This window comes from Ctenopharyngodon idella, chromosome 14, assembly GCF_019924925.1.
Source record: "Ctenopharyngodon idella isolate HZGC_01 chromosome 14, HZGC01, whole genome shotgun sequence".
NCBI classification, from domain to species: domain Eukaryota; kingdom Metazoa; phylum Chordata; class Actinopteri; order Cypriniformes; family Xenocyprididae; genus Ctenopharyngodon; species Ctenopharyngodon idella.
Window position 1 is genome coordinate 22,112,851 of NC_067233.1, and position 18,599 is coordinate 22,131,449.

At 37.0% G+C, this 18,599-nt stretch overlaps 2 protein-coding genes, 1 long non-coding RNA gene and 2 other non-coding genes across 6 annotated transcripts; 4 read left to right on the forward strand and 1 right to left on the reverse strand.

Annotated features, from left to right (window-relative positions):
• Window positions 1-1,780: 1,780 nt before the first annotated feature.
• trnal-cag (transfer RNA leucine (anticodon CAG)) lies at window positions 1,781-1,863 on the forward strand. Its single transcript has one exon. It is a non-coding gene; the product is annotated as a tRNA-Leu (tRNA).
• A 906-nt stretch (window positions 1,864-2,769) lies between these two features.
• trnal-cag (transfer RNA leucine (anticodon CAG)) lies at window positions 2,770-2,852 on the forward strand. The gene has a single exon. It is a non-coding gene; the product is annotated as a tRNA-Leu (tRNA).
• Window positions 2,853-6,483: 3,631 nt separating this feature from the next.
• On the reverse strand, window positions 6,484-10,317 carry LOC127494159 (uncharacterized). The gene is made up of 3 exons (XR_007924811.1): window positions 8,484-10,317; window positions 8,308-8,366; window positions 6,484-7,710 (listed from the first exon to the last, which is right to left on the reverse strand). It is a non-coding gene; the product is annotated as an uncharacterized LOC127494159 (long non-coding RNA).
• A 133-nt stretch (window positions 10,318-10,450) lies between these two features.
• LOC127494158 (glutathione S-transferase P-like) lies at window positions 10,451-13,609 on the forward strand. Its single transcript, XM_051859816.1, has 7 exons — window positions 10,451-10,587; window positions 11,309-11,344; window positions 11,951-12,057; window positions 12,202-12,289; window positions 12,616-12,719; window positions 13,021-13,122; window positions 13,217-13,609. Coding segments are annotated over exons 1-7 (627 nt in total). The 5' UTR covers window positions 10,451-10,586; the 3' UTR covers window positions 13,406-13,609.
• LOC127494157 (glutathione S-transferase P) lies at window positions 10,538-18,232 on the forward strand. Of its 2 annotated transcripts, none has more exons than XM_051859815.1 (7): window positions 10,538-10,587; window positions 15,333-15,368; window positions 16,263-16,369; window positions 16,505-16,592; window positions 17,437-17,540; window positions 17,629-17,730; window positions 17,825-18,232. In XM_051859815.1, coding segments are annotated over exons 1-7 (627 nt in total). In that variant the 5' UTR covers window positions 10,538-10,586; the 3' UTR covers window positions 18,014-18,232. The 2 variants fall into 2 exon arrangements, with proteins under 2 accessions (XP_051715775.1, XP_051715773.1); XM_051859813.1 differs by lacking the exon at window positions 10,538-10,587 and adding an exon at window positions 14,732-14,862.
• Window positions 18,233-18,599: the final 367 nt, after the last annotated feature.

Here is an 18,599-nt window from a genome sequence, read left to right on the forward strand (position 1 = left end):
TGTATTTCATTTATCCTGAGCACATCACACAGCTCTACAAGCGAAACTCAAAGTCAGTGTTTCACCATTCACAACCCATTCTGCTTCCTAATGTGTATTTTTGAGTATATATTGAGTGTTTTATATCAGAATGGAGTCAGATCTGAAAAACTGTCACACCAGGATTTGAAGAAGTTCTGATGCAAACTAGACAAACAAGTAGAAAGAGTAAATAGCCTACTGTATGTGCATTTATTGAAGTTTTGCATAATTTTGCAGATTAATGTGTGTTCTTATGGCTGCTTTGATGTCTACACATTATAAAACTGTCTATGTACAGCCGTTATCATAAAACAAGCCCTGAGGTGGAAGACGGCCTCCTTTTCTGATATATCTTTTGATATCAAATGTTTTCCCATTTTTTTTTGGCATCATACAGTCTTCCTCTGAGAGCTTGTTTAAAAGTCTCTTTCTTTAAACGTGTCACATGATCATGGTCTGACCCTCAGGAGTAGCTGCAAAATATTCTGGAGAAGTTATTCATGATGTCCCATGGTTCAGTTGTGACATTAAATATTATGCAATGAGGCTGCTAACAATACAGGTCTAAGTTGCCATATGCAATGACTAAAGAGCTGTGCTATTTGTGTTAATTTTAACACAACATTCTCACGCTTTGAAATATTATTTTAGCATAATCAGATCCTGAAATGAAGCATGCATTTGATACTATTATTTAAAACCATTTTATTATATGTCAATAATATATCAACAGAAATGCAGCTGTCCGGAAAACAGTTCAATATGTAATATTTAGCATCTTGCATATGGTTGATAAATCACATTTATCACACTGCATTTGACTCAGAAAAGAGAGGAAGGGTGACCGTGAACCTCAGCACACAAACAATGTGTGTCATAAAGCAGCTAATTTACACCAATTTAAGTAACTTTTATATTGTGTCTACACTTAACTAACAAGAATTTATAGCTTCATTCATGTGATAAAACACATCCAGATGGTTTTAGAAGGCTGTTGCTATAATCAATCACACCCCTCCTGACCTCGTCACATGCTTTTTTCAGGCAGATGTGGCGCCATCAGGATGATGTTTGTGGACCAGGCCAGCAGAAGAAGAGCTTGTGGTGGGTTATTTCATGAATAAAGGGAGATTTGAAACAACAGTAGACCTAAATCTTAAACATTTTAAATGTTCCCCCAAAAAAGCTCCACAGATCAGACATTTGGTGTGCTGGTCTTAACTGGCCACCAAGCTGGTTTCCATTAGGTTTCCATTCATGTCAATGAAATATCATTTTCCTTATATCATATGTTCTCAAATTTATTTTGTTTTATTTTTGTAATGTGTTTTGTAAAGTCAGAATTTTGTTAAAATATTGTTTTTATCTTATTGCTATTTACAGTGGTTACTATTTACTATTTTTCATATAGTGTGATTTTTTTGTGAATTGCATTAAAACATCATAATAATTATTAATTACAATACAAAAACGTATAAAATGCATTCTCCCCGTTTTTTAATTAATAGATAATTAAAAGTTTCAAAACGGCTTTACTGAATATAAAACTGCTTTATTTTTTAAAGCATGATAAAATAAACTCAGGGACTTTTATTATGAAATGAATGTACGCATGGCACGTGATTTCCGCTTCTGGCTCACAGTCGCAGCCGTCAGTTGCAACTTGCAAGTCTCAAAGAATAGAAAGTATTTATAAATACACCGACTATAAAAATCTTTAGTCACTTCTGGCCTAATTTTGCTATAGTTAAGTTCGTATGTCAGGATGGCCGAGCGGTCTAAGGCGCTACGTTCAGGTCGTAGTCTCCCCTGGAGGCGTGGGTTCGAATCCCACTTCTGACAAGCTTAGTTTTTCTTCATTGAAATAAATCCTGTAACATAATGCTACTATACCACACAACACCAGCAAGTCCTGGAGACGCTGATGGAACTGTTACCAATCTTACAGAACATCAGCACATTTATTTTTAGGTTGTGTTTGTATATGTTTTGGTTTGTCTCCAGAACATCTAGGCACAGGAAGTTTTTTTTCCCCACAGGCTATTTCCCTCTTGAACAGTTAAATGCCCTCCAAGTGCAATACTCCACTGTTCAGTGCAATATCTTCGTAAAATGTATTAGTCCTATCTATTCATAATATTATTCACAATACTGTAAATATGTTCATTATCTGTACCTGTTTATTCTAACTAAATCTATCTGTCTTTATATATATTTTTTATTTATTCTAAAAACAATTTTATGTTTTGTTATATTTTTATGTGTGCACTGACAGCTTCAATACCAAGTTAAATTCCTTGTGTAAATTCCAGTGGCAATAAAGCTATTTCTGATTCTGATATTTTTACCTCTAAACTAGGAAATGTCCCCGGTTTTCATTAAGGAAACACGTTAGAAGAAGCTGTTCCAAGATGTTTTAGCAGGCCATACGCTTCGTAACAATGTCAAATTCATGCTATCTTTATTTAGGTCAGGTCAAGTCAATTAAATTTATTTGATTTAAATTGCTCTTTTCACAGTCCGTGTCGTTTCAAAGCAGCTTTACTGATTTATGCTCTGCAAAATAAACTCAGGGACTTTTATTATGAAATGACTGCACGCATGACGCGTGTTTACTGTTTCTGGCTCACAGTCGCAGCCGTCAGTGTTCGCGCTTTTTGCAACTTGCAAATCTCATAGAAAGTTTTTTAATATGCCGATTGAAAATCTTCATAGTCAGTGAAAGACCTACACTGCAAAAGCTCATATGTCAGGATGGCCGAGCGGTCTAAGGCGCTACGTTCAGGTCGTAGTCTCCCCTGGAGGCGTGGGTTCGAATCCCACTTCTGACAAGCTTTCTTTTTCATTGAAATAAAGTCTGTAGCGTTAATGCCACTATACCACACAACACCAGCAAGTCCTGAAGAGGCTGGTGGAAGTGTTACCCATCCTATAGAACATCAGCACATTTCTTTTACAAGTTGTGATGTATATGTTTTGTCTACATTGTACTTCAGGACACACCCAACCATTCAAATATACAAGCTCCCCCTTCCCCTTTTTTCCCCTTTGTGGCCTCACAAAGATGCAGGCAAAAAGCACTGAGCTCAGATTGCAAAACACCATTCAATACCCAGACTAATGTTACAGCCCTTGTTTAACATTGGTTCCCTTTCTGTGGTGCTCATTAAATATTTAGGTACAAATTGTTGGGCATTTTTAAATGAACTCACCTCAGCTGGAATGAGAAATGTTACTGGAGTAACACTGTGACAGCTAGCCCCAGGCTCCCTTATATATAGCCTAAAAATTAAGTGTTTTCTATACTTTTGTGTGATATCTTCATCTTGTTTAGCATGCTTGCACAGAAAGATTTTGTCATTTCATTGTGACCAGTGAACTTTGAACAGCTCAGCCTCGGAAAGGGTTTGTTTAATGTGTGTGGGTGTGGAAGAAACACAGCACTATAGTGTATAATGTAAATATCACATTAACCACTTAATAAATAACGTTAACATCAACATACTGTAAATAATGTTTTAGAACTAAATTGTCAGGTTTGGCCGTCACTTTTAAATATGACTGAAGTCCATTCATTTTAAACGGAGCGAACAATGTGCATATAAATATTTCACAAGGATCCTGAAAGCACAGTTAACATGATAGTCCGGGTATTGAATGGTGTTTTGTCATCTGATCTCAGTGTTTGAAGCACGCTTTCTGCAAGTGCTGTGACTACAGTGACGACAGACAAGAAAGAAAGAAGCCTTGCATGTATGAACATCTATTTTTCCTGCCTGAATGCATGGGTGTGGGCCGAAATGAACCTCTCTATACATCACACGACAGTCTTTACTGAGCATTAATAAAGATAGAGATGTCGAGACGTTCATTGCACATACTTTTTCTTATAGAATATACTTAGAACCTGGCATTGATAATAGTCATTGCTCATGTTTGTCTGTTTCTGACCTCTGTTAACCCTTTGATGCATGAATAGAGCTGTCCAGTTAGAAGGTCAATCAGAAGACTAACTTACGAAGCCCCACACATAACATACAGGAAAAAATAGAAGGCTAAATCGTGCGCACGATTTATAAATTAAGGGAACTAATTAGTAAATCGTCCTCAAGATTTAGCAAATCGAGGGAACGAAATACAAACCCGATTCCAAAAAAGTTGGGACACTGTACAAATTGTGAATAAAAAAGGAATGCAATCATTTACAAATCTCATAAACTTATATTTTATTCACAATAGAATATAGATAACATATCAAATGTTGAAAGTGAGACATTTTGAAATGTCATGCCAAATATTGGCTCATTTTGGATTTCATGAGAGCTACACATTCCAAAAAAGTTGGGACAGGTAGCAACAAGAGGCCGGAAAAGTTAAATGTACATATAAGGAACAGCTGGAGGACCAATTTGCAACTTATTAGGTCAATTCGGCAACATGATTGGGTATAAAAAGAGCCTCTCAGAGTGGCAGTGTCTCTCAGAAGTCAAGATGGGCAGAGGATCACCAATTCCCCCAATGCTGCGGCGAAAAATAGTGGAGCAATATCAGAAAGGAGTTTCTCAGAGAAAAATTGCAAAGAGTTTGAAGTTATCATCATCTACAGTGCATAATATCATCCAAAGATTCAGAGAATCTGGAACAATCTCTGTGCGTAAGGGTCAAGGCCGGAAAACCATACTGGATGCCCGTGATCTTCGGGCCCTTAGACGGCACTGCATCACATACAGAAATGCTACTGTAATGGAAATCACAACATGGGCTCAGGAATACTTCCAGAAAACATTGTCGGTGAACACAATCCACCGTGCCATTCGCCGTTGCCGGCTAAAACTCTATAGGTCAAAAAAGAAGCCATATCTAAACATGATCCAGAAGCGCAGGCGTTTTCTCTGGGCCAAGGCTCATTTAAAATGGACTGTGGCAAAGTGGAAAACTGTTCTGTGGTCAGACGAATCAAAATTTGAAGTTCTTTTTGGAAAACTGGGACGCCATGTCATTCGGACTAAAGAGGACAAGGACAACCCAAGTTGTTATCAGCGCTCAGTTCAGAAGCCTGCATCTCTGATGGTATGGGGTTGCATGAGTGCGTGTGGCATGGGCAGCTTACACATCTGGAAAGGCACCATCAATGCTGAAAGGTATATCCAAGTTCTAGAACAACATATGCTCCCATCCAGACGTCGTCTCTTTCAGGGAAGACCTTGCATTTTCCAACATGACAATGCCAGACCACATACTGCATCAATTATCAATCATGGCTGCGTCGAAGAAGGATCCGGATACTGAAATGGCCAGCCTGCAGTCCAGATCTTTCACCCATAGAAAACATTTGGCGCATCATAAAGAGGAAGATGCGACAAAGAAGACCTAAGACAGTTGAGCAACTAGAAGCCTGTATTAGACAAGAATGGGACAACATTCCTATTCCTAAACTTGAGCAACATGTCTCCTCAGTCCCCAGACGTTTGCAGACTGTTATAAAAGAAGAGGGGATGCCACACAGTGGTGAACATGGCCTTGTCCCAACTTTTTTGAGATGTGTTGATGCCATGAAATTTAAAATCAACTTATTTTTCCCTTAAAATGATACATTTTCTCAGTTTAAACATTTGATATGTCATCTATGTTGTATTCTGAATAAAATATTGAAATTTGAAACTTCCACATCATTGCATTCCTTTTTTATTCACAATTTGTACAGTGTCCCAACTTTTTTGGAATTGGGTTTGTAGTAAATCGTGCCCAAGATTTAGCAAATTGAGGGAATGAAATAGTAAATCGTGCCCAAGATTTAGCAAATCAAGGGAACAAAATAATAAATCATCCTCACGATTTAGCAAATCGAGGGAACGAAATAGTAAATCGTCCTCATTATTTAATAAATCGAGGGAATGAAATAGTAAATCGTCCTCAAGATTTAGCAAATCAAGTGAACGAAATAATAAATCGGGTGCATGATTTAGTACTTTTTTCCTGCATGTCATTTGCGGGGCTCTGTACTTTTGAAAGAGTTGGTCAAATAGAAAGTATAGAGGTATTGGTGTACGACCACTTTTGTCAGCCATATTTAAATGTACATTTACACTTAATCATTTAACTGACACTTTTATCCAAAACAGACAGATTAGGAAAATGACTTTGATACCACTGAAAGTCTATTTACCCAAAACCTTTCAAAACATTCATGAAGAGAGCGTATAATAAATCCATGAATCGACCGGTTTAACCCAAGTCTTCTGAAGAGACATGATCACTTTATATGAAGAACTTATTTGATTTGTTGGTAACCAAACAGTTGGTCACCATTGACTTCCACAGCATTTTTTTTTATTATTATTATTACTTTACTATGGAAGTCAATAGAGACCAGCAAAAGTATGTCCATTTGTAAAAGTTGTCATGTCATGTCCTGACGTCTTGTCATGTTGTTCAGTCTTACTAACTTGTGAATATCAATGCCTTAAATCAGAAGTGGAAAATGGAGAACTAGATTTCATGATAACTTGTATCTGCAGGTGAGCAGAGCAATAACTTTTTAGTGTATTCATTGGAAAATGACAGTCATTTCAGAAGTCAGTGGCCGAATGCAAATACACTTACAGTACACGTGTATGTTTGCTATATGGTGTGTTAGGGTGACTCTGCCCTTCTAGTGACTGGAAGAACCAGTTCTTGATTAATCACTGCAAACGCGGCCACAAACACTGATGAAGATTTACATACAGATTGAATTGTTTGCATTGGTTTTTCCTTTCGCTGTTGAAACATGCAAGTCACAGTGAACAAAGGAAAAGGCTAAAAATGATTAAAGCCAAACAGGGCAGAGTTTGCATGCTACTCGCAAGTTCTCCCTAATTTAGGCCTAGAAAACAAATCAGAATTTTACAGTATATTAACTTTTTTAACATTCCTCCATAGAGCATTTTGTTGTTAAGTGCACAAACACATCCATCTTATTTTTAAAGTATGAGTGAATGTGTCCATTTGAGGCCGTATGAATCATGCAGACAATCAGAAATCATAGTAACCGGATAGACATGTGAAATTATAATTGACTGATGACCTAGATATAATGCCTCTTAGCTAATTCATTTAAAGACCATAAATGTGAACATAAACAGGCATTGCAAGCACATATTTGAAATATCATACCTAATATTTATTTGGCTCCCAAATGTTGAGACTACAGTAACCGTATACTCCTAGTCTGTTTATGCTGGGTTAGCTAATAATAGTAATCTCTTGTGCTCAGAGCTGTTTCCCAGAGCAACAGGAGACAGAAAAACATTATGGGAAAAGCTTAGCATAAATGTGTTAATGATTTAACACAGATCATATTAATAAAAATACAATGCAAGACATGAGGAAACATATAAAAGAGTCATTTTCAGGAAATGGTGCAATTTGTGCTTGAAAGCCTTAGGAAATTGTTTAGAATTTAATTTGGAAAAGTACATTTTTCTCATGCACTTACATAGCAGGATGCGTCTAATATTATTATCATTATTGGTCAACAGATATGCATTTTTAATGGACTCTCAAATCCTCAATTCATCATGAAACTGAACAAATGTAGGGCGGGGCTTGATTTTGTCTGTGAGGAATTGATTGGATGGTTGTGGTTTGCTATTGGTGGATCTCATGTGAGTGACAGGTTGCCCCGCCCTCGCCATCAGAGAAGAGAAGCTGCAAGAGGGAGGGGAAGATATTCTGATTCAAGATTACCAGGAACATGATTTAACAAAATGATCACTTATAATAAACACTGCAATATTCCATAAAAAACAAGAATTGTAAGTTTTGATTTCATCTCCTCTGTCTCTCGCTTCTGTGTATGTCGTTAAACAGCTTTTTGGCCAGCTAAACTAGGATAGAGAGACTTGAATCTGTTCCAGTACGATGAAACAAAACTTGACTGTGAACTAGGTGAGATGACAATCAAAAACCCCACTTGACCTGAACTGTCTCTACTTTCCTTTTGTACTTTTTCTCAAAAAGTTGGTTGTCTCCCAGCATTTTAGACTACAGAACAATGCAAAAAAGCAAAAAAAAAAATAAATAAAAAAATACCAACAATACAATACAATAATACAATAATTTATTACACTTTTTTATTTGCACGTCTCTGTCTGTGCTGCATGGGTTTACAGCTGCTTGGCCTGATCTGGATGAATCCCCGATTGACCAAATACTAAAATAATATGTGAGTTAATTCTCCATGATAAATGTTGTTGCATAACCACTGCTTTCATTGGCAAGTGACATGATGACTTTATACTTTACCTCACTTCAGAGTCAGGAAAAGCAAAATATCTCCAGGAACTGCTTGAAGACCTTGCCCCCTATTAAAACATCCACAACAGTTATGATCGAATCACATGTGAATTTAAAAGGCTTAAGGTTAAATTTAAGTTTTTAAGTGCATGCAACTCACAGCTCACACTTATGTACACACTTACTCCAATGCATTTTGTTCAAATAAAGTGACATTTAATGGCTGTAGCTCCTCATAAAGATTATGGTTTTCCTGCTTGAATGTTGATTATTTTCCTCATATTCTCCATTGTTCAGCTCCTCTCTTCCCAGTCTGTCAGTAACGCTCTGTTTAGTTCCTGTCTCTATGAAGCCCCTCCTTCTGAAAAGCACAGTGTGCTCTGATTGGTCGGCTGGAGCAGTGTGTTGCGATTGGTCATTAGGGAAATGTCCCGCCCCTTACCATAACTGCCAGTTTCAACACACTACTAACTAACTCAACCAGGCCCCGCCCCTTTATTCTGTGTATGAATTATTTAAATGAGGAATATTGTGAAGAAAACTTTCAGGGAGTTCAGAAACACTGACGCTGATATAGAGAAGAACTCCCGCTGGAGGGACTTTTTCAAGCTCAAACAGCAACATTACACACTAAAGAAACATGAAGATGGAGAAAGGCATTATAGGACCCCTTTAAATAATGTCTGAACTCTTTTCCCACTGATCATGTAAATGGATCAACTTGAAGGCCTACATCCAGACATCTTCATTTTACACTGTCTACGCAATTTAGATTGTGTGCTTTATACATTAGTCTTTAAACTTGGTGCATAATGGTGATTCTGCACTTTTACATACATGTCTGTATTCACCTCCACAATGAGGACTGAACAGGAAGAACCGGTTTTTATGAAACAACAGCAAAAACAATCCCAACGACTGACTGACGACAGGAGGTGTGCGGACATACATGCATGAGCCCAGACAAGTAGTGAATATCTGCCAGATTTAACAGATACATGTATAGATTATGTTTGGGTTGCATGACAGCCTTTTCTTTCATATTGTGCCGTATATCTGAGTGAAACGCTTCTGGAACAAGAACAAATGTAGGGCGGGGTTTGATTTTGTCTGTGGGGAATTGATTGGATGGTTGTGGTTTGCTATTGGTGGATCTCATGTGAGTGACAGGTTGCCCCGTCCTCGACATCAGAGAATAGATGTTGATGCAAGAGGGAGGGGAAGATATTCTGATTCAAGATTACGAGGAAAATGAATGATGTGCACGGATAAATCATTAATAATAAATACTGCAAAATTCCATTATTAATAGTTCATGATGACTTTAAACATTGCATTTGACGTTCCTGCTTCAAACTCTACAGTGCCAAACCCTGGTTTGTTTACATCTGGTTAGTTACAGTAAGTAATCTCCAGTGCTGAACGCTGTTACCCATGTGTGATGAGTAACAAGCTCCTCTGAGATAAATCATGAAGAGAAGCACTGATAGTCTCTTCAATGCAAGCAATAAAAAAATCTCTGTCTCTCATTTCCTGAAGCTGTTTGGCCAGCTGTCTAAAATGGATGATGGAGTCTTGACTCTGTACCAGACCAATGCAATCAAAAATACTTGGCATGCAACGACAATAAACAAACTTATCTGACCTGAACTGTGTTGGCTTTCCTTTTCTCATTTTCTTTCTTTCCTTTGGCTTACGAAACTATGAAAAAGACATGCAAACTAAACCATAATAAACCAGATTCAATCCCAAATGAGGAAAATGCCAGTAACTACAATTCTACAAGTTATATCTATAGATATAATATATAATATAGTTCTTATAAGTTCATGTGCTTTTATAAGGTCTAAGTCCATGCAATATTTTGAGGTAGTTGATTTGTCTAGGACATTTCATTGTGTGTGATATAATTACAGACATTATGATAATACAATAATTAATTAAATCCCTCACTTTATTTCTAAAAAGTTACATTTAATAAAGTTCAGATGCTCCAGCCAGAGCATATTCCTAAAATGCTTCTTTAAACACTAAACTTAATCATATTTAAAGTTACATGTACTACAACATGAATGACTGCAATCAATCATACTCTTTTATTAGTGTTGTCATCATGAATGCAGTAGACATACAACATACAGTAGACTACAACATACTTTGCGTGCTAACAGGGCGCATGCATGACTCATCAAAAAACTTAAGGCTTATAAAAGGACCCTCGTGCACACTTCTGTTCACTGCACTTCAGGAGCACACAGCCTACAAACCACACCCGATCCTACTACACGAGTAAGTACCTTATGACTGTTTACAGCTCTCATTCACTTTTGTGTTCACCTTCAAGTGCATATGATCATGCTTTAGATCTGCCATATGTCAGATGCATTGCTTGCTAATATTTGCATTGCGCTGCTGCAACAAATGATTCACAGCGTCTGAAGATATTCATAGAGCTTAAAGGGTTAGTTCACCCAAAAATGAAAATTCTGTCATTTATTACTCACACTCATGTTGTTCCACACCCGTAAGACCTTCAGAACACAAAATTAAGATATTTTTGATTAGTTTTTTTTTTTTTATCCTCCATTGAAAGCAATGAATTTACCACACTCAGTGTCCAGAAAAGTAGTAAAAACATTGTTAAAATAGTCAATGTGCGACGTGCTGCTCACGTGACCAGAGCCGGCCGATACTGAGCCATATGTGCTAATTCTTATTTTCATTTTGCATGACTTTTTTCATCGTATGTATATATGTGAGCAAATGTGACCACAATGAATGGAGGAAAGTGTTACGTAATGTTCAAATGCTCGTGCATGAGGAAAAAGACAAGGGCGGTGTGAATGGAGCACTACTAGTATGCAATTCAGTAAACAATATCGTGCAAATCTGCCTTTGCGATCGCTGCTGTACATTCCATCTGATTACTTCCTTTTACGCTGCTTTCACATGTTCTGCAGTTTCCTCTCTTAACTGTTTTCCTGTTTTTTTTGTTTTTTTTTTTTTGCAGTGGCTCCCTACACACTCACATACTTCGCAGTCAAAGGTTTGTATGAATTGCTGTTTCTTTAATCTTGTCACATGATGCATGTCTGACCCTTCAGAAAATTCTGGAAAAGTTTTCGTGACGTGGTTCAGTTGAGACTGTTGGAGCTGCAAACAAAAGAAGTGCAAGTTTCATGAAACACAAGCCAAATGCAACTATTAAAGAACTCTTATATTTTAGTAGTTGATTGAATTTGCATGCAACTTTAGCAATATTTGAAATATATGTATATTATAACATAGCTTATTATTTAAATTTATTATTTTACTAGACGATGCACAACTGCATGAATACACTCTCTGTTCAGAGAATGAACAGTTGAGTATTCTCCGCTCCATTGATAATCTTTGGTTGTCCAATCAGACATTTGTCTGAAGTCATTTGCCCTAGATAGGGGAGGAGGAACGGCAGTGAACTTCAGCCCACATGCACTCCATAACACAGCTCCTCATGAATCGTGGAACGAGTTTCCTTTGTCTAAAGCAGTGTTTGCATTATCACTGAGTCTAATGTGCACTTTGATGCATATGATTACACACTAAGATGACTGTACAATACTGTTGCTATAGTAACGCCCCCTGACCCCGTGTCATGTGCACCTTACAGGCAGATGTGGTGCCTTGAAAATTATGCTGGCAGACAAAGAGCAGCAGCTGAAGGAGCACCTGGTGACCTTTGACGAGTGGGGAAAGGGTGAAATAAAAGCCAGCTGTGTGAGTTTTGTTTTTATATAGGATTTACCCTTTAAATTTTACACCGGAACTGTTGCAAATGTAAATAATCTATGCATGGTTTAATGCAGTTTAATGTAATTCCCTGGTCTGTATATTGATAGTGTGTTACTTGATTTGTTTTAGGTCTTTGGACAGTTGCCCAAGTTCCAGGATGGTGACCTGGTCCTGTATCAGTCCAATGCCATGTTAAGGCATTTGGGTCGCAAACATGGTAAAAAAAAAAAAAAGTTAGATAGTTGACCAAAAAATGAACATTCTCACCTTATTTACTCGCTCTCACGTTGTTCCAAACCTCTATTAATTTCTTTCTTGTGCCGAACATAAAGGGAGATATTTTGAAGAATGTCTGCAACCAAACAGTTGTTGGTCCCCATTGACTGCCATAGTAAAGAAAAAATACTATGGAAGTCAATGGGGACCAATGGCAAACTACTGTTTGAAATCTTTATTATTGCATGATGCATACTGTCTTTTTTTTTAAAATCCTATGCAGTATGTAGTACAGAACTGTTATAATTGATCCTTTTACACATTCAGGTGCATATGGAAAAAACGACTGTGAGGCTTCTCTTATTGACATGATGAACGATGGAGTTGAGGATCTGCGCCTAAAATATATTAAGCTGATTTACCAGGAATATGTGAGTACTGTAAATCTCACAGACATTCAGATATCAATCAGATAGTAATCAGCCTTTTGAGCCATTTCAGAGCAAATGCATGGTTTCTACAGTGATATGACCCTAGACATTGATATTATTGTTAATCCCTCCATATTCTACTACTTGTACTATTCTGAATGATAGCTGAAACTTTTGTATTACTAGCACTTCTCATGTTTATTGCCTCTTTAAGATGAATCACTTATATTCCTCAACTGTAAGTTGCTTTGGATAAAGCATCTATAAATGAATAAATGTATTATTTTGTCCTCATCTGTAGGAGACTGGTAAAGAAGCGTTCATCAAAAATCTGTCCAACCAGCTCAAACCATTTGAAGCCGTTCTGGCCAAAAACAAATCTGGATTCCTAGTTGGTGATCAGGTGAGACATCCAGAAGAAATACTAGAAGAGTAATCGATGTAATTTAGTACTTGGTAAATTCTGTTCCCCATCTACGTTTCGTGTCTCCTCACAGATCTCATTTGCGGACTACAACCTGTTCGACCTTCTGCTGAATTTTAAAGTCCTTTGCTCCACCTCTCTGGACTCCTTCCCAGAGCTCAAGAGCTATGTGGATAAGATCGCTGCGCGGCCCAAAGTCAAAGCCCTGCTGGAGTGTGACGACTTCAAGAAACTTCCCATCAATGGCAACGGCAAACAGTAGTACTTCAGCCCTAGAGAACACTGATCAAGCAATGGCACTTGCTGTTAAAAGGCCTTAACGGGTGCTCTGTGATTAGAAAAATATCCCACGTCTTTATATGAGTATGTATTTTGTATGTTTAACTTTTTTTGATAGTTTTTACCAACAAAAACTAATGTATCAACTATTATTATTATAAATAAAAACAAATTTAAACATCCAGAATGGTTTCATTGGTGCTTATATATTCTTTGTTATAGAACAACTCTATACCTGTATATAAAACATGTTTTAAATTGCATTAAAATAACAAATTTATTAGAATTCATTAGAATTATTTTGAAGCACTGTCATGATGAGCCCTACTAGATATGCATGTTTATAAATCGAAATGATGTAAATAAAATGGACCAGTGATGAGCATTTGTTACTGAGTTGATCATATAAAAATATTTATATGTTTTATATTACATTTTCATATTATATATCAATATAGTTATATTAGATATTTATGTATATTATTTAAAATATGTATTATATATATTGTTTTAAAATATTTTATATTACCTTTTAAAAAAAAAAAAATAGTCATAACTATAAGATAAAAGTCGAGATTATTAGATAGCCATATGGAGCACCTAAAGGGACATGGTGGTGGAAAAAAATTTGGGATGGGAGGAAAAAATATTTTTTAAAGCGTTTGCGTTCCCTCGCAAAACTTTGTGTACAAAAGCAAAAGACGTTGGACTGCGGAGTGGCTACAGAAGCTGAAATCTACAGGTAACACTAATACACACTAAATACACATAGTCACGCAATGCTGATGTTGTTAACTTGAGAACAAAGTATAACAATATTAATAATCTGCACGGTTTGATGTGATCCAAGCTAAGTGATTATTAGATTTAATCACCATTGACAGCGCGATTTATTGTGTTTTTTTTTCTCAGTTGGTCAGAACAAAAGTGGCAGACATGTTACTTACTCCTTCAGATGACATTTTCCGGTGAAAATTCTTATTTTGGTCATACTTCCAAGAAGCAGAGTCTGTGATTCCAAAGCAAACATTAGATTCATCCGCGCTGAGGTGCCGTGTCGATGCACAACCCACGTAAAGATGCTAATTCCGCAAATAACTGCAAATGCAGGTTTCAAACAGAGATGGAGACAAAGAGGCAAAACTTACAGACTGCAGCTTTAAACAGCAAACGTAAGCATATTCATTGTTAAAGTTACAGGTACTACAACATGAATGACCCACTGGAAGTCAATCATTCTCTTTTATTAGAGTGTTGTCATGAATGCAGTTGTAAGCAGCCACAACACACTTTGCGTGCTAACAGGGACTCATCATGACTCATCAAAAAAAAACGTAAGGCTTATAAAAGGAGCCTCGCGCGCGCACTTCTGTTCACTGCACTTCAGGAGCAGCTCGCGCACACAGCTTTCAAACCGCACTCTATCCTCCTACTACACGAGTAAGTACCTTATGACTGTTTACAGCTCTCATGCACTTTTGTGTTCACCTTCAAGTGCATATGATCATGCTCCATATGTCGGATGCATTGCTTGCTAATATTTGCATTGCGCTGCTGCAACAAATGATTCACGGCGTCGTTGCAGTCAGTCAGTGTGTCTTAAGATATTCAGAGAGCTTAAGCTGATATTACATAATATACAGCTATTCAGCGCATGCATATCAAAACTGAGCTGCATTAGCACTGTAATATGTGTTATTCATATTTTCAAGCATTTTGCATGACTTTTTTCATCGTATGTATATAATATGTGCGCAAATGTGCAAGTGTTACATAATGCTCAAATGCTCGTGCATGAGGAAAAAGACAAGGGCGGTGTGAATGGAGCACTACTAGTATACTTCCTTTTACGCTGCTTTCACATGTTCTGCAGTTTCCTCTCTTAACTGTTTTTCTCCGTTTTTTTGCAGTGGCTCCCTACACACTCACATACTTCGCACTCAAAGGTTTGTATGAATTGCTGTTTCTTTAATCTTGTCACATGATGCATGTCTGACCCTTCAGAAAAGTCTGGAAAAGTTTTCGTGACGTGGTTCAGTTGAGACTGTTGGAGCTGCAAACAAAAGAAGTGCAAGTTTCATGAAACACAAGCCATATGCAACTATTAAAGAACTCTTATATTTTAGTAGTTGATTGAATTTGCATGCAACTTTAGCAATATTTGAAAATATATACATTATAATATAGCTTATTATTTAATTCTATTATTTTGCTTACTGCATGAGTACACTCTCTGTTCAGGGAAGGAAGAGTTGAATATTCTTCGCTCCATTGATAATCTTTGGTATGTTCTCTGAGGCCGGCCAGCTCTTGGTTGTCCAATCAGACATTTGTCTGAAGTCAATTGCCCTAGATAAGGAAAGAGGAACGGCAGTGAACTTCAGCCCACATGCACTCCATATAAATTGGCAAATTACAACACAGCTCCTCGTGAATCATGAATGAGTTTCCTTTATTGTCCGTAAACACCGTCTAAAGCAGTGTTTGCATTATCATTGAGTCGAATGTGCACTTTGATACGTGTGATTACACACTTGCTCCGTCTCATTTCAAAAGCTGCGTCCACATTTGAAGGCTGCATCCATCATCGAGGCGGTCTCATTTAAGAAAAGATTGCAAAGTAAGAAAGAAAGAAAGTACAGTATTTTACACCTCATGAGAAATAACAAATTTTATTATGTTTACTTTTCTTAAATAAGACATCCTTGATGACGTATGCAGCCTTCAAATGTGACCTCCGGAGGATGCAGCCTCCGGAACAAGATGCAGCTTCTAAGATGATTGTAGAATGCTGTTGCTATAGTAACGCCCCCTGACCCCGTGTCATGTGCACCTTACAGGCAGATGTGGTGCCTTGAAGATTATGCTGGCAGACAAAGAGCAGCAGCTGAAGGAGAACCTGGTGACCCTTGACGAGTGGGGAAAGGGTGAAATAAAAGCCAGCTGTGTGAGTTTTGATTTTTATATAGAATTAATATTTGAATTTTGCACTGGAACTGTTTTATAAATGTAAATATTTTAATGTGGTTTAATGTTATTCCTTGGTCTGTATATTGATAGAGTGTTATTTGATTTGTTTTAGGTCTTTGGACAGTTGCCCAAGTTCCAGGATGGTGACCTGGTCCTGTATCAGTCCAACACCATATTAAGGCATTTGGGTCGCAAACATGGTAAAAAAAATTACTTACCCAAATATGAAAATTCTGTCATTTATTTACTCGCTCTCATGTTTTTTTTAACACTTTAATGCATCTGAATAAAATCAAGCTTACTTAAAGCTGCAGTGTGTAAACTTTAGCGGCATCTAGCGGTGAGGTTGCGAATTGCAATATAGAGAAGCTACGGTGGCCAACACAGGACTAAGATGTCGTCGTCTGAGACAGCAGAGAGTAGCTAGTCAAGCAAACGTGCTCTGTAGAGCAGTTTGTCCATTTAGGGCTTCTGTAGAAACATGTTGGCGCAAAATGATGACCTGCAGTGTATGTAGATCGAAATGGCTCATTCTAAGGTAATAAAAACATAACAGTTCATTATGTAAGGTCTTTATACAACACTGAAAACATAGTTGTATATTGTATATTATATTGCCTTTCTGTCAGTACATCCTCCTAAAATTTACACATTGCACCTTTAAGTTTGTTTTATAATGACACCAGGTTTGACATTAACTTTTTTTGTTCAGCAGTCACTGTGTAGTGGTTTTCCAAAGTCATTAGCCACACAGCATTTTCACTGACCACAATTTTGACATCAGTACCATGGGGAAAAACTGCCATATGGATATTTTTAATATCATCTCATAATTTGGCAGCAGGTTTATTAGGCTGCTGTCACTTTAAGAGCTGACGCACGGATCCATTATACTGTTACACATGCGTTTTCTTTCTCAACTGTTTACGTTCACTTCAAACATAAATTCAACCTGCCAAAGTGGCTAGTAGGAGTAACTGGGTTACACGACACTGCTGAAATACTCCCGTAATACATATATAATTGATCCTTTTACACATTCAGGTGCATATGGAAAAAACGACACTGAGGCTTCTCTTATTGACATGATGAACGATGGAGTTGAGGATCTGCGCCTAAAATATATTAAGATGATCTACCAGGAATATGTGAGTACTGTAAATCTCACATATTGTAAGTTGCTTTGGATAAAGCATCTGTACATGAATAAATGTATTATTTTGTCCTCATCTGTAGGAGACTGGTAAAGAAGCATTCATCAAAGATCTGTCCAACCAGCTCAAACCATTTGAAACCGCTCTGGCCAAAAACAAATCTGGATTCCTAGTTGGTGATCAGGTGAGACATCCAGAAGAAATACTAGAAGAGTAATCGATGTAATTTAGTACTTGGTAAATTCTGTTCCCCATCTACGTTTTGTGTCTCCTCACAGATCTCATTTGCGGACTACAACCTGTTCGACCTTCTGCTGAATTTTAAAGTCCTTTGCTCCACCTCTCTGGACTCCTTCCCAGAGCTCAAGAGCTATGTGGATAAGATCGCTGCGCGGCCCAAAGTCAAAGCCCTGCTGGAGTGTGACGACTTCAAGAAACTTCCCATCAATGGCAACGGCAAACAGTAGTACTTCAGCCCTAGAGAACACTTTTCAAGCAATGGCACTTGCTGTTAAAAGGCCTTAACGGGTGCTCTGTGATTAGAAAAATATCCCACGTCTTTATATGAGTATGTATTTTGTATGTTTAACTGTTTTTGATAGTTTTTACTAACAGAAACCAATGTATCTATTATTATTAATAAAATTATTATTATAAATAATAATAAAAAAAATAAACATCCAGAATGGTCTCATTGCTGCTTTTATATACTTTGTTAAATTGCATTAAAATAACAAATTAAAACAATTCATTAGAATTATTTTGAAGCACTGTCATGATGAGCCCTACTAGATATGCATGTTTATAAATAGAAATGATGTAAATAAAATGGACCAGTGATGAGCATTTGTTACTGAGTTTGATCACATAAAAATATTTATATGGTTTGTGTTGCATTATTATATATCAATAGTTATGTTAGATAATTATATATATATATATATATATATATATATATATATATATATATATATATATAATTCAAAATATATTGTACAACATTGTTTTAAAATATTCTATAATATTAGCCCTTTTCTTAAAAAAGGTGAAATT

Bases quoted from the DNA above. Each gene is read 5' to 3' on its own strand.
- LOC127494158 (XM_051859816.1), top strand. The intron at 12,058-12,201 runs GTGAGTTTTGTT...GATTTGTTTTAG, and splicing joins GTGAAATAAAAGCCAGCTGT to GTCTTTGGACAGTTGCCCAA. The intron at 12,720-13,020 runs GTGAGTACTGTA...CCTCATCTGTAG, and splicing joins AGCTGATTTACCAGGAATAT to GAGACTGGTAAAGAAGCGTT.
- LOC127494157 (XM_051859815.1), top strand. The intron at 16,593-17,436 runs GTAAAAAAAATT...TTACACATTCAG, and splicing joins GCATTTGGGTCGCAAACATG to GTGCATATGGAAAAAACGAC. The intron at 17,541-17,628 runs GTGAGTACTGTA...CCTCATCTGTAG, and splicing joins AGATGATCTACCAGGAATAT to GAGACTGGTAAAGAAGCATT.